Source organism: Chelonoidis abingdonii, chromosome 23 (genome assembly GCF_003597395.2).
Source record: "Chelonoidis abingdonii isolate Lonesome George chromosome 23, CheloAbing_2.0, whole genome shotgun sequence".
Classification (NCBI taxonomy): domain Eukaryota; kingdom Metazoa; phylum Chordata; order Testudines; family Testudinidae; genus Chelonoidis; species Chelonoidis abingdonii.
Genome location: NC_133791.1, coordinates 4,874,303 through 4,887,346, shown reverse-complemented (window position 1 = coordinate 4,887,346; position 13,044 = coordinate 4,874,303). Strand labels below are relative to the sequence as shown.

At 45.7% G+C, this 13,044-nt stretch overlaps 2 protein-coding genes across 2 annotated transcripts in view; one reads left to right on the top strand and one right to left on the bottom strand.

The window, feature by feature from the left end:
- The window catches only part of LOC116815399 (transcription factor HES-5-like), a 37,525-nt gene that overhangs the window by 16,593 nt on the left and 7,888 nt on the right, over positions 1 to 13,044 (top strand). The window lies entirely within an intron of this gene.
- On the bottom strand, positions 1,506 to 2,745 carry LOC116815400 (transcription factor HES-5-like). The gene is made up of 3 exons (XM_032763776.1): positions 2,609 to 2,745; positions 2,026 to 2,206; positions 1,506 to 1,774 (listed from the first exon to the last, which is right to left on the bottom strand). The coding sequence occupies exons 1-3, from the start codon at positions 2,672 to 2,674 to the stop codon at positions 1,506 to 1,508; spliced, it is 516 nt and encodes a 171-aa protein (XP_032619667.1). The 5' UTR covers positions 2,675 to 2,745.

Below are 13,044 nucleotides of genomic sequence, written 5' to 3'. Positions count from 1 at the left end.
AAACACCAAGTGACTCCTGAATTTTCTCCTATTAAAGGAAATGGGAATTTTGCCAGTGACTTCAATGGGAGCAGGTTTAGACCCTAAAGCAGAGCAAGGAGCTGAATTCTTCATAGTTTATAAGGTGTTTTTCTTGCCCTGCAGGGGTGGGTAGCATGGAAGCATAGCACTCTGAACTCAGGGCTTGATAGATAAATTAATAGGGTTGGTGGGGGAGGGCATTAAATTTTTCATGATGTTTTATTTTTGAAGTCTGTGCGTGGTTTGTTAAGGAATCTTACACATCCGTCTGTAGCATTTCAGTTCACCTTTAATACACATTAGGCCTTTGTGACTGTTATTTTGGAGGCTTTTTCGTTTATCTTTTTAGGCCAAATCCTGCTTCTTTTCGAGCTGAAATCTATGTAGCTGCTTGCATGAGTGTACACATTAGAGTTAGGGTTTGCAGCATTTACAAACAGCAGCATCCCCACATAGCCTCATTCTGTATATAGACTGAAAAAGGAGAGTGGTCTATTGTCATCTGAGAGGCCTGCGTTCATAAAGAGCACCCTGACCCTAAGCAATCTGGCTTAATTCTGAAAAAATGTTTGCTCGATCTCCCAGGATCCCTTGCGACTCTCCTCCCACCCCACATACTTCTAGTCCTGACGTTCCCCACACATTGTCCAATAAAATTGTATGTTTTAATGACTTCAAACAAAAGATCAATAAATAAAAAAAAATTTATTGACATTTACAGGGATGGAACCAATGTCACTTTCAACATTACATATGATGAACACGGGACAACTTTATAAAAGCATGTTAAGCTCATCAGCACATTCAGTCAATGACTGTAGAGTACACATTTCCCACCTCCCATCCCCACTATTTAAGATACACAGCAGGTACTTCCTTTACAAAAGGCATCAATTATCTCTCATCTGAGATTAATCCATGCTGCATGTTAAGAGAATTTCTCCTACAGTTATTTGTTATCATAATAACTTTGCACAAGAGATTATACTAAAATAGTATAGGAACGTCAGAAGCATCAAGATTTCTGAATCAAATCTTTCACTCAAAAAGTAAAGGCTAGACTCTCTTTGTGATACAAATTACATCCTCAAATGCCCCGTCTGTCTGAAGGTCAATGCCTAATATAGGGCCAAAGCAGCTCCTGAATCAATGCCCATAGAAATCCATGAAGATTCCCATTGACTTCAAAGGGCATTGGAGAGAGGACCTTATTGAGCTAAACTCTGATGGAAGCCAATGGGAGATTTGCTCTGTAAAGCGTCAAAGGGCTTGGCCCCCATTCAGCTAGGAGCCACCTATAAGGGCAGCATGTTTGCTGCAGGATATAGACACCATCCTTCACTATGAAGGGAAACTACTGCAGAGATCATTTCTCATGACAAACAATAAAACCCTCTCCTGGAAATCAACGTTTCCTACTTTAAAGAGGGATCTTAAATCAAAGATCCCTTTGGTTTTGCAGCACACACATACAAGTGTCCAGTCTACCATGGTCTCCAGATGGCAGCAACAGCCACAGGGATGTTCTTCTGGGAAGGATGCTTCCTCGGTACCAGACATGGCAATGAATATGAGCTATGCATGGGGAGTGAGCACAGGTTGTCTGAAATTGTTTGAGCTTTGCAGAAATGCTTGATCAGCCGGGCCTGAGCTTCCTTCTTAGGCTCACAGTAGGAGAGGAAATGGAGAGCTTCCTTCAGGCACTGCAGGTAACCAGTGTTAAAATCCTGTTCTGGGCTCTTCTGACTGACCACTGGAAAATAAATGGGAGAAAATCAACCTGTTAATGGTCTGTCCAAACTCTGAGCAGTGTAAATATGCCTGAAGGGATCAACATGAGGGGCCACCTCCCACAAATCCTTGCTCATGTGGATAGTCCTTATGCAAATAGTCCCATTAATTCCGGCAGGAGTAAGGTCTACTTGTGTGAGCAAAGATTTGTAGGAGTGGGCCTTCAGAGAAGCCTCATCTGTGAGTGAGTGATAAAGCATGCTGCATACTCACTTTGTGCCTGCAGCTGGCTCTGCTGTTTCAGGTAGCCGACGGCCACTTCCAGGATGTCGGCTTTCTCCAGCTTGGAGTTGGGCTGGTGTCTCTGGAACTCCTTCTCCAGCAGGAGTTTCAGCTGCTCGATGCTGCGGTTAATCCGATCCCGGCGCATTTTCTCCACCACCGGCTTCCTCAGCTGTAGAAGAAAAGGGCCAGTTTGTTAGGGATACAGGTGGATCCAATTTACATAATCTCCATTGTTCCCACCCATGTACATTAGGACAAATTTCTACTCAGTAGGAAGTCTGTGGTCCTGGCGTGTCTGTGGTCCTGGCGTGTCTGTCTGTCCATCTATCTTCCTCTTTTACCTCTATATGTCCATCTGCCATCTTTACGCCAATCTTTGTTCTCATTCTTTAAATCTTTTTTACTTTATCTCTTTATTCTTATTTTAACTGATCTATTCTCTTTCTCCCATGTTCCTGTATAAAATCAGTTAGGTAAACACCCAACTGACTCTGAAGTTTCAGATGCATTAGGAGTCCCACTGAATATAACCTAACACACACTTTCCAGCCCTGTCCATTGTTTAACTAACTTTATTCTTCTCTTTTGGTGGCAGTTTCTCCTCCACATGGGCCGTGAAGCTGTTGCTGGGAGCCATTCTTATCCTTGCCAATTAGGGCCACAGATCTGTGGATCAGGGGTTCCTGTGCTGAGCACAAGGTTGTGTGACTGCCTGTATTTATACCCAGAGTGGCCAAGCCGATATGTGAGTCTGAGGCTTGTTGCTGTTTCCCACACTTGTTCAGCCAATCCAGGCACATGGTCAAACAATAGAGGAGGCATCTATTAGTGCATGATACATTGATTATAAATGCCCCAGAGAGAATAACCTTCTGCCCAAACCAACTGGTGGAGTGTGCAGTGTGGCGCTGCAGGGCTGCATGAGGATCTGGGAAAGCACTGACCCTCCAGCTGGTTGTCTGGGATCAACTGCATTCCAGAGTCACAGCATGTGCCAGTCACATTCATACTGGGGATGGAGGCACATGTTTCAGGGAAGGCGGGAAAAGGAGGGAGCTGTGCCTTAAGGGTTAAAATAAAGAGTTCTGCGTCCATCTCTCTGCTCTTTCTAGAGAGAGCATTGAAAACGCAGCCCCGTCATCACAGAGTTTACCTGCTGAGGATGCTTCTTTTGTAGAGTACTTTGGGTTTCCCCAGTACTGGCCGAATGGAAAAGTAAAGTACTGTCTAAGTGTAAAATGACAGGCCCATTAGAAAAGCAGGTCTTAAGTGCTAAGGAGATTCTAAGTGATGACTGCTGGATGGCTCGGTGGGGGTGTCTACGGGGGTGGGTAGAATTCATGAGGGTGGTTGGGTAAGGGGGTGTATGAGGATGGATAGAGCTCGTGGGAATGACTAGGTGGGGGTGTGTATGGGAATGGATAGAGCCTATGGGGATGGCTAGCAATATTGCCCTTTTTCACTGTAGAGTGATAACTCAGGTAGGCCGTCTGGTCCAGAGGATTAGGTTCCAGAGTAGAATCCATTAGACTCTGCCACTAACTCATCTATCTTTGTAAAGGGCATGGAGACAAATGCATGCAGAGTGTCCTTTTTTTTTCTTTCTTCCCCCTGAAATGAGCAAGTACAGAGGCACCTAAGAATTTTTTTTAATTAAAATTTAAACTAATGTTTTTGAGCCTCAGAACTCTCTCTTTAGGTTCAGTTCACATTGGGGCAAATGTTCAGGTCAGTTCTGATTTTTATCCAATTGGATAAATTTAATCCCTGGGCATAATCTTAAAGGCAGCAGTGAATATAGCATAGGGCCAGATCCTCAGCTGGCATAAACTGGGATGGCTCCATTGACATATGATAGAGGGGTATATATGGAGAGGGATTAAAGAGGGTTACACGTGGAGCTGATCTCAGTAAAGCTATGCTGATTTACACCAGCACAGGATCTGCTCCATACTGTCTAAAGGATAGGAGCTCTTCTTTCTCTACAAAGGATGGGCATGGAACATGGAGGCAAGGCTGAGGAATTGAGAAACAGAACTGTTTTTAGTTGTGCGAACTCAGCAATGGTTAAAGAAAGCCGGGGACTGTTGCCTATGTGGAAAACCCTGAAGTAAAACCTGAATTTAACAGGCATTTGTCAGGAAGGGAAGTCAGGGAAATAGCCAGTTTCATGGTTTTCATTGTATAGGCCTGAATGGGCTTAGTTCTTTGTTAGGGACAGATGTCCTCAGAGCCTTTTATTCCCCATGTTCTGGGAAAGCCAGGAGAGAGGTCATCTCATGAACATTTTGATCCAGCCAAAGGATTAAAACATTAGATAAGATGCAGCCCAGTGACAGTTCACCAGCACTACTGGCTTTTGCCAGCTCTAATAAGATGCTGCCCTTTTCCTTGCATCATTTCACCGCCCTGTCTCCAAAAGGCCACATCTCATGTCATCTTTCCCAAAGCGCTGGAGTGATGGCGAGGGACCTTGAAGCTGGAGTCTGACAGGTAGTCGTTGTACCAAGCTGGTTAAAGAGACTCTTCAGTGTCAAAGAGCATCTTTTTCCCAACTTCTGAGAGGCAGCCCTGACCTTTATTGCTGTATTATAACTGCTAGCCAGATGGTCTTTTGGGAGTTGAATTTTTTCCCTTGAATTCATTCAGGCTCAGGCACCGTCACTAATGTTGCAAGTAGTTGCAAGGCACACGTCTATTGTCCAAACAAGAAATGTTATCAATGGGGGAAAGTGTGGGAAACTCAGAGAAATTCAAACCCACACAGCTTGGTGCTAATAACTCCTTTGTGGAGCCTGCGCTTCTGTCAATGCACCGTGAATTCACATGATTTTTCTCTGGGCGTCACTAAAGTGCTTGGATGGCCATGTGGGTCAGAGCGTCTCAGAGATCCCTGTTTAGCAAGGAAAAGGATAGTATGGGGGGCAAGGTGCAGAATTACGCCAGTCTCTGGTTTACACACAGGGCTGGAATTCAGAAAATCTAGGCTTTGCCACTGACTCCTCTATGACCTTGGCCTAGTCCATAGATGCTGTTCTGCCTTGGTTTACCCTCCATGAAATGGGGAGGGATATGGTACTGATTTTCCTCAGAGGGGTCCTCCTACGACTGTCTGTGGTCTGCCTGCAGGCCTCAGTGTTGAGCTCATCTTTGCAGTGCCTTCAGGGTGCCTTCCCTGCCTCTAGGGCAGATGCAGCAGGTGAGACAAGCTGAATATAGGACCCAAAGGAGGATGACCGTGTGAGCAGAGTCTGTAGGGAAAGTACTTCTCTGGAGATAGAAATGCCATGGGTGGCTTCTTCCTCCTACCCATGAGGGTTCCAGCTGGCAAATTCTCTTCTCCCCCCATAGGGAAGTCTGACAGAGACCTCTTCTGCCTCACCTTTGCACTGCAGCTGGATGGGTGGTAAAAACCTTGCAGAACCTGCTTGGACTGCACTCCTGAAAAGGCATTTGCTTATATTTTAGGCCAGCCCTGTGTTAGCGTCATTGTAGCCAACTCACTTAACTGACTAGACTAAGCTTCCTAGATTTTTAGAATGACACTGTCAAATATCAGCAGGTTCAACTCAGTTCTTCATCTTCCTGGGTAGATATACTGAGTTACATGTTCTACTCTGCATGAGGGTCTCTTGGATGAGACCTGGCAGGGCGGGGATATCATTCCTGTGTACTGTGCATGACCATTAATGATCCTTTGGCACTTTCTATATGAGTAGCAGTTTAAACTGGTGTTGTTGGATAAAATCCACTCTGCTTCAGTGTGCTGATGCCCCCCGCTCAGAGATGGTGTTATTTCAGTGGTCGTGTACTGTGCATGGAATATAGATTCTGAAGTGCTGTAGGGTGAAAGATGCTATATAAGACCTGATCCTGTGGTCCTTAGGTAAAACTCCTCATTCTGGGCCAGATGCTCCCACTTTCATTCATGTTGAGTAGTACTTCACCCCACAAATAAACCAATGGAGCCATGTAGAATCATAGAATATCAGGGTTGGAAGGGACCTCAGGAGGTCATCTAGTCCAACCACCTGCTCAAAGCAGGACCAATTCCCGACTAAATCATCCCAGCCAGGGCTTTGTCACCTGACCTTAAAAACCTCTAAGGATGGAGATTCCATCACCTCTCTAGGTAACCTATTCCAGTGCTCTACCTTACGTAGTGTAACTGTGGCCGAATCTGCCCCTTTCAGAGAACAAGACAGGATGATTGGGCCCATTATGTATAATTAATTGTTACTATGCCATTATCTGGATGACTCCTCCTCTCACCTTCCTGATGCAGGTACAGGGTTTTTTAATGCTGACCAAAAAAAAATAAATGTGGAAGACCTTTTTTGTAATGCAACTATAAACCATTCTCCCTATATGTTTAACCTTTTGGTTTCTTTTTGGATCTAGCATCCTGAAACACTCATTTTTAGGTGCTTAAGGGAAGGCAAGCAGGTTTTGATCATTGGGGAACACAAAACGCATGATCCAACCTGATCTGCATTTCCAAGGTAGTTAGAGGTGAAATCAATTTCCCCAGCTGCTTAAGCAAGTGACCCTGAAATATTAATGGGTCAATGACATATTCTCCTTACAGCAAGTATTAAAAATTAAGCAGTTATTTTTTTTCTGCCTAGTGGAAATTCCCACAAGTCACCTCTCAGTATATTCAAGGGTGCACAAGAAGGATTTATTATTTCCTGGTATATTGACTCTGAAAGGCCTGGGGATTACAGCTGCTTTGCACATGAATAGATGGAGTGTGTTGTACAAAAGGCAAGGTCTGTAGGATAATGTATTTGGATGTGGGAAAGCGCTGACCCTCTGGGAGAGCAGGCTGGTGCCTGATGGCAGGAATCAGTTACATCTCAAAGGAACACATTGCCCTGGGAGCAGGGGTTTATCAAAGCAGCCATGTTACATATTTATTCCCCCGTGGCCCCCTTCCCCTCCAAAATCAGAGAGATCTATTTCCATGCATCTTCTGTCCTCTTTCTGTGCATTTTTAAAATGGCCTCAGTGAAAGGTGCCAGGTTGAAATCCTTTAGTGAACCATAGAAACATGGGCACCAGCAGGGCAAACTTCCCTCCCAGCCCCAAGCTGGCAAAGGTGAAAGAGACATGCATGAGTAAGGCTTGGTTCTTGAAGGGTTAATGCAAGAATTATGCCCAGCCGAGGCCATTCCTGCATATTCTGTGCATGGCACTTACCCTTCTGCATGGGCTGTCAGTGGCCCTTAGCCCTGCCCTGCTGCAGGGCTGCCAGGCAGTGTCATGGTAGTTAGTCTATAAGGTGCCACAGGACTCTTTGCTGCTTTTACAGATCCAGACTAACACAGCTACCCCTCTGATGGTAATGGTAGTTTAAGTGAAGTGGCAGCCAAGAAGCTGAAGTGACACCCCTTCGACACAGGCCACTGAACAGCCCTGGGATGGTAAAGCCTTGTTGACATTACTGACCTGTGCTGGATTTGAACAAGCAGCACAAAAATATATATATATATAGAGAGAGAGAATATATCTGTCTCATAGAGCTGGAAGGTCATCAAGTCCAGCCCCCTACCTTCACTAGCAGGACCAAGTACTGATTTTGCCCCAGATCCCTAAGTGGCCCCCTCAGTGATTGAGCTTACAACCCTGGGTTTAGCAGGCCAATGCTCAAACCACTGAGCTATCCCTCTCCACAAGTGTTAAAGATTATATGAATCTATTGCTGCTCCCATTGACTTAAATGAGACAAGAAAGGAGCCCTGTATCCCCAAGTAAGTAATTGGCAGCAGGTTTCCTTGGGCCCTTAACTTAGCCTGGTGAGAAAAAGAGAGGGAACAGCCCTCAGATCCTGAACAGAAATGATCTCTGGAACCTAAGAAGCAAGCAGATCAGGGCAGTGGTCCAGCTAGCTCAGTATCCTCCTGGCACAAGCAGTATCTAGTATCAGATGCCAGAAACCCCCGTAACGGACAATCACGGGATAACCTGCCTAGAGGGGAAGTTTCTTTTTAACCCTATCAGTCCGTGGTTGGCTAACTGCCCTGAATCATGAGGGCTTCTGTAGCTTTTTCAGTATTTCATTCTGTCTAATGTAACTGAATGTTTGCATTATCCATATCAATGATTTGTCCTTTTTTAATTGTGTCTGGGGAGGTGCCCTAAATATTGTAGTCCTTTTTAGGCCTGAGTGATTCGCCAATATTCAGGCCTTGCTGGGTTGGTTCCATTAGGAAAAGAAATTGATGATGGAATCAGGTACAGGCAACCCTGTTTGTTTTCAAAGTCCTGTTTCCCCAAATACAGTGAAAGCAAAAAACAGCAGGCAGTTTCCATACTTGAAAATCCAGGTCAGTTACTCCAGCGAGTACTGTGTCCAAAAGCAGTTCTGTCTCACAGCTTCCTCCCAGAAGCACACTCGCTACTGCTTTTCTTGCTTTCTGTTGGCTTTCTGCATACACACTTACAACCAATCAGTCCCCTAAACTCTGCATTTGCAATCAGTGCCAGGGAAACCCGTCAGCCTACACAGCTTACTTGCCTTGCCATGTGAACCATGGCTTCCAGCTATCAAGAGACATTCAATTGTTCCTTCCATATAGCATGAAAGAAAGGTGCTTAGCATACCCATCAACTTTAATGAGATCTGTGATTGTCTCTAGATCAAAGACCCACTGATGACAGTCATTAATTAACAATACACACACATACATTCTGTTTACAGACCTGGCTACACAGTTGAAACTTTGGCTACATCTACTTGGCGCAGCTTACAGCAGCACAGGTGTGCCGCTACAACAGTGCCACTGCAAGCTAGGCAGGGTAGCTGCTCTTTGTGGGCAGGAGAGAGCTCTCCTGCCAACAAAATAAAACCACCCCCAAGAAGGGGCAGTAGCTTTGTCAGTGGGAGACAAAGCCCTGTCCACACTGGCTCTTTTCATCTGTAAAATTTGTTAGTCGGGGTAGTTTTTTTTGTTTGTTTTGTTTTTGCACAGCCCTGATTAACAAAAGTTTTACCAACAAAAGTGCAGTGTAGACATAGCCTTCGGTTTGTGAAGGTTAATTTGGATGCTTCATTTAATTAGTTCTATATGCTTGCATAATGGGAACATCATGATGATAATGATGATATGCTTGAAAATAGCAGTAGCTTTGAAACCTCATCAGGCCAACTTCATTGCTACTACAATCCTTAAAATTATCTTTTAAACCCAGATACTTATAGCAGGGCCTGGGTATCTCAGGGGACAGATGGCTGTGGAGCCTTTCACCTCCTGAACTCTGTCCACACTAGGAGAATAGCCTATGGCTGATGCTGAGGCAAACCCTAAGAGTTACGGAGCACATGCTGGGCATCTTGTGGTGAATTTGATGGAGCTGTTCAACAGGTGCTTGGCATCTGTTGGGATCTGGCCATATTTCCAGCTCCAGATTATCACGAATCAGGTGCTCAATAATCATAAGGTTGGCTTAAAATCATGTGAGCTATTTTGGTGTTTAAATAATTATTTGGCATTCTTTTTATTTCCTTTTTGGTTTCTGAGTCTTTTCGACTGCATTTGGATCACACTTTCAAGTTCTTCTCTGCAGGCTAGAAACTCCTTTTTTTCTTTCTTAAGTGAGAGAGCAAGCTGAAAGTCTCATATGTTCCCACATAAGGGGAGATATGATAGAGATCTATAAAATCATGAGTCGTGTGGAAAATGTGTATAAGGAAATGTTATTTACATCTTCTCATGACACAAGAACTGGGGGGATACCCAATGAAATTAATAGCAGGTTTAAAACAAACATAAAGAAGTTCTTCTTCATAGAACGCATAGTCAACCTGTGGAACTCGTTGCCAGAGGATGTTGTGAAGACCAAAAGTGTAACTGGGTTCAAAAAAGAATGAGATAAATTTATGATGGATAGGTCCATCAATGGCTCTGAGCTATGATGGTCAGGGACGCAACCCCATGCTCTGGGTGTCCCTAAGCATCAGACTGCCAGATGCTGGGAGTGGGTGACAGGGAATGGGGTCACTCATTGATTTCCCTGTTCTGTTCATTCCCCCTGAAGCACCCGGCATTGGTCACTGTCAGGAGACGGGATCGTGGACTAGATGGACATTGATCTGACCCAGTATGGCCATTCTTATGAGAGATTATTACAGAGCAGTGGATTTAGTGTCAGGACTCCTGGGCTCTATTCCCAATTACCATACAGAAATATTGAAGTCAGTGATGAGAAAAGGGTGTATTAATGGTAGATAATCAAGTCCATTCCCCTGAAAGTGCAGGATTTATCCGCCAGATAGCCAGTAGTGAATGAGTCAGATATTAAACTGCTCAGTCTTAGCAGGCTTCTGAGGCTGGATCAGTTAATGTTCCTGCAGTGCTTTGAGCCTTGGATGGAAGGTGCTAGTTCTGTGGAGAATATTGATATGAGGCAATGCTTCCAGAACAGGCACCCACTTCTGGGACAGGTTCGTTTCTAATCTAGACCAGTCCCTTCTTTGTGTTACAGCGCAATCCCCCTTTGCCCTAACCCACCAGTATCCCAGCCTGGATCTCAGCATGTGAGTTCCTCCATGGCTGCACTTTCTCATGCTCAGCTGCTGTCAGTCACGGTGCTGGAGAGAACAATGGAAGTGTGTCTTGTGAAATGGTCTTTTTCACCCTGCTGGGCAGGTGGGTTTTGTGGGACCCAGGAACATGTGCTCCGCTGGCAATAAAGTGAGGAGATTATGCCTGTTAAGAGCAGATGGCTGCCTTGCAGGAAGAGCTTTCAAAAGCCAGAGAACAGGCCTGTGAGCCTGCCAGAGTCCCAGCACTCTCTCTAATACATGGGAGTGTGCCGTAGTTCCCACTGAAAGAGTTTGTGGAGTCTAAGAGCTCAGCCCTGAATGGGAGTGCAAGGGGGTCCTGTGTGCTAAGAGACTGCCTCACCAATCCTCCTTGCACTACTGGGGTACAAGACCAGGGGAGTCTGGTGTGTTAAACAGAGCCAGACTCCCATAAAGAAGTGGGACAGGATGGGGTGAAGGTGGGGGCCAAGATTCTGACTTGCTTCCTTTAGCATCGATGACACGGTTGTGAGCAAGCCCTGCTCCCCGGAATAAGCTGCAGCAGTAGGTGCTGTTTTGTATGCACGCCCAAGAGGAGTCAAGCATAATGCCTCCAGGAGCTGCCACCAGGGCAGTGTACCTCTGCAGGACCCCCAGTATAAAGCCACAATCCACTCGTAGTGCAGTAGCTGCATCTGGTACTGATCACTTGATGGCTCCAGAGGCTGGTAATGGGCTATGGAGCCTTTCAGCTCTAAGGGCTGATCTACACTAGTAAGTCAGGTCAACCTAACTACGTCGCTCAGGGGTGTAAAAACTGTGCACCCCTGAGAGATGTAGCTAAGCTGACCTAAGACTACGTGTAGACAGAACTGAGTCCAGGGAAAAATTCTTCCATTGACTTAGTTACCACCTCCTGGATTTACTGCATTGACAGAAGAACCCTTCCGGGCGCTGTAGGAAGTGTACAATATAGCACTACAGCGGTGACGCTGTAGGGTTTCTAGTGCAGACATACTGTAAGTCACTAGTTCCAATCCCGGCCCTATCCCTAGTAGCAGAAATTCATCACCATCTGCAGGCTGTTCAGTAGCCTGGGCTAGTCCAGTTCCTAGCCAAAACATAGTTCATGCAACTAGCCAAAGGTCTGGCATAATTTAATATAAATTGCAGTCTTTACTCACAAGAGCTTCAGGTCTAGGGATTAAAAATGAGGTGTTACTAACAGATTCATGTGAGTGTGTATTGGCAGAGCAAATGAGATCAGTGCCATAGGCGCCAGCGTCTGGCGCCGGTGGGTGCTTGTACCCCCCTCATCCCCAGCCCCGCCCCCATTCCAACCCCTTCCCCAAAGTCCCTGTCCCAGTTCTGACCCCTCCCTGCCCTTATTGAACTCCTTCCCCAAATCTTCGCCCCAGCCCTGCCTCGCCTCCTCCCCTGAGCACACCACATTCCCGCTCCTTCCCCCTCCTTCCCACAGCTTGTTATGCCGCGAAACAGCTGTTTTGTAGTGGCAAGCTGGGAGGAGAAGTGGGGAAGGCGCACTTAGGGGCAGAGGCAGAGGAGAGCTGGAGTGGGGGGCGGGATTGGGAGTTGCCGGTGGGTGCAGAGCACCCACCAATTTTTCCCCGTGGGTGCTCCAGCCCCGGAGCACCCACGGAGTCGGCGCCTATGATCAGTGCTTACAGAGCAAAACCTACATTCTTTTCCTATTTAGTCCCTTGTTACTGAATACGTTGTGTAGTTCAGAGAGAGGTTTCAGCATACCCTAGGGGCCAGGAAGTCCTGCCTGTCACCCCAGCTCTGACACTAACTCCATCTGTGGTCTTGAACTAGTCACTTAGCTAAAATTTTCAAAAATGGCCACTGGTTTTGGGTGCCTAACTGATGACACCTTGGGGCATCATTTTCAGAAGCATCAAGTAACCAGTTAAAATGAAAATGGATGCTTTGCATTTCTGCAAAACAGGCATGTGAAATTGAGCACCTAAAACCACTGGCTGCTTTTGTATCTTTTGGGTTGATCCTCTCTGTCTCTGCAAAACGCAGCTACTAAACAACCCTCACTCACAAGGGAGTTCTGAGACTTCATCAGCAACTATTGTAAAGCATTTTGGAAATGCAAAGCACTAGATATTCCCCGTTGTGTGATCCCTCACCACATCATTAGAATCAGTAGTTCAGGCTATTGCATACGGACTTGGATGTTGTCAAGAAAGTTTTAAAGGAAGTGAGATTGTTAAACCCTCTTGCCCAGGCCAGATGTTAAGCCCTGAAGAACTGAAGTGGCACAAGGAATTACTTTCCCAAGTTCCCCCAGCTCAAGCTGACAGATCTTGATCAATGTTTTTCTCCACAGTAAGTGCTATGCAGATGGTCTACCCAGAACAGGGCTTCTATGAAGTACAAAGGGAAGTCAAACACCATTTCTAATTCAGCTTGTTGCACGGCACACTTTCATTATCCTCTGTCTGAATGCG

Bases quoted from the DNA above. Each gene is read 5' to 3' on its own strand.
- LOC116815400 (XM_032763776.1), bottom strand. From the start codon at position 2,674: ATGGCTCCCAGCAACAGCTTCACGGCCCATGTGGAGGAGAAACTGCCA. The intron at 2,207-2,608 runs GTTAGTTAAACA...TTTCTTCTACAG, and splicing joins CACCAAAAGAGAAGAATAAA to CTGAGGAAGCCGGTGGTGGA. The intron at 1,775-2,025 runs GTGAGTATGCAG...TTTATTTTCCAG, and splicing joins GAGCCAGCTGCAGGCACAAA to TGGTCAGTCAGAAGAGCCCA.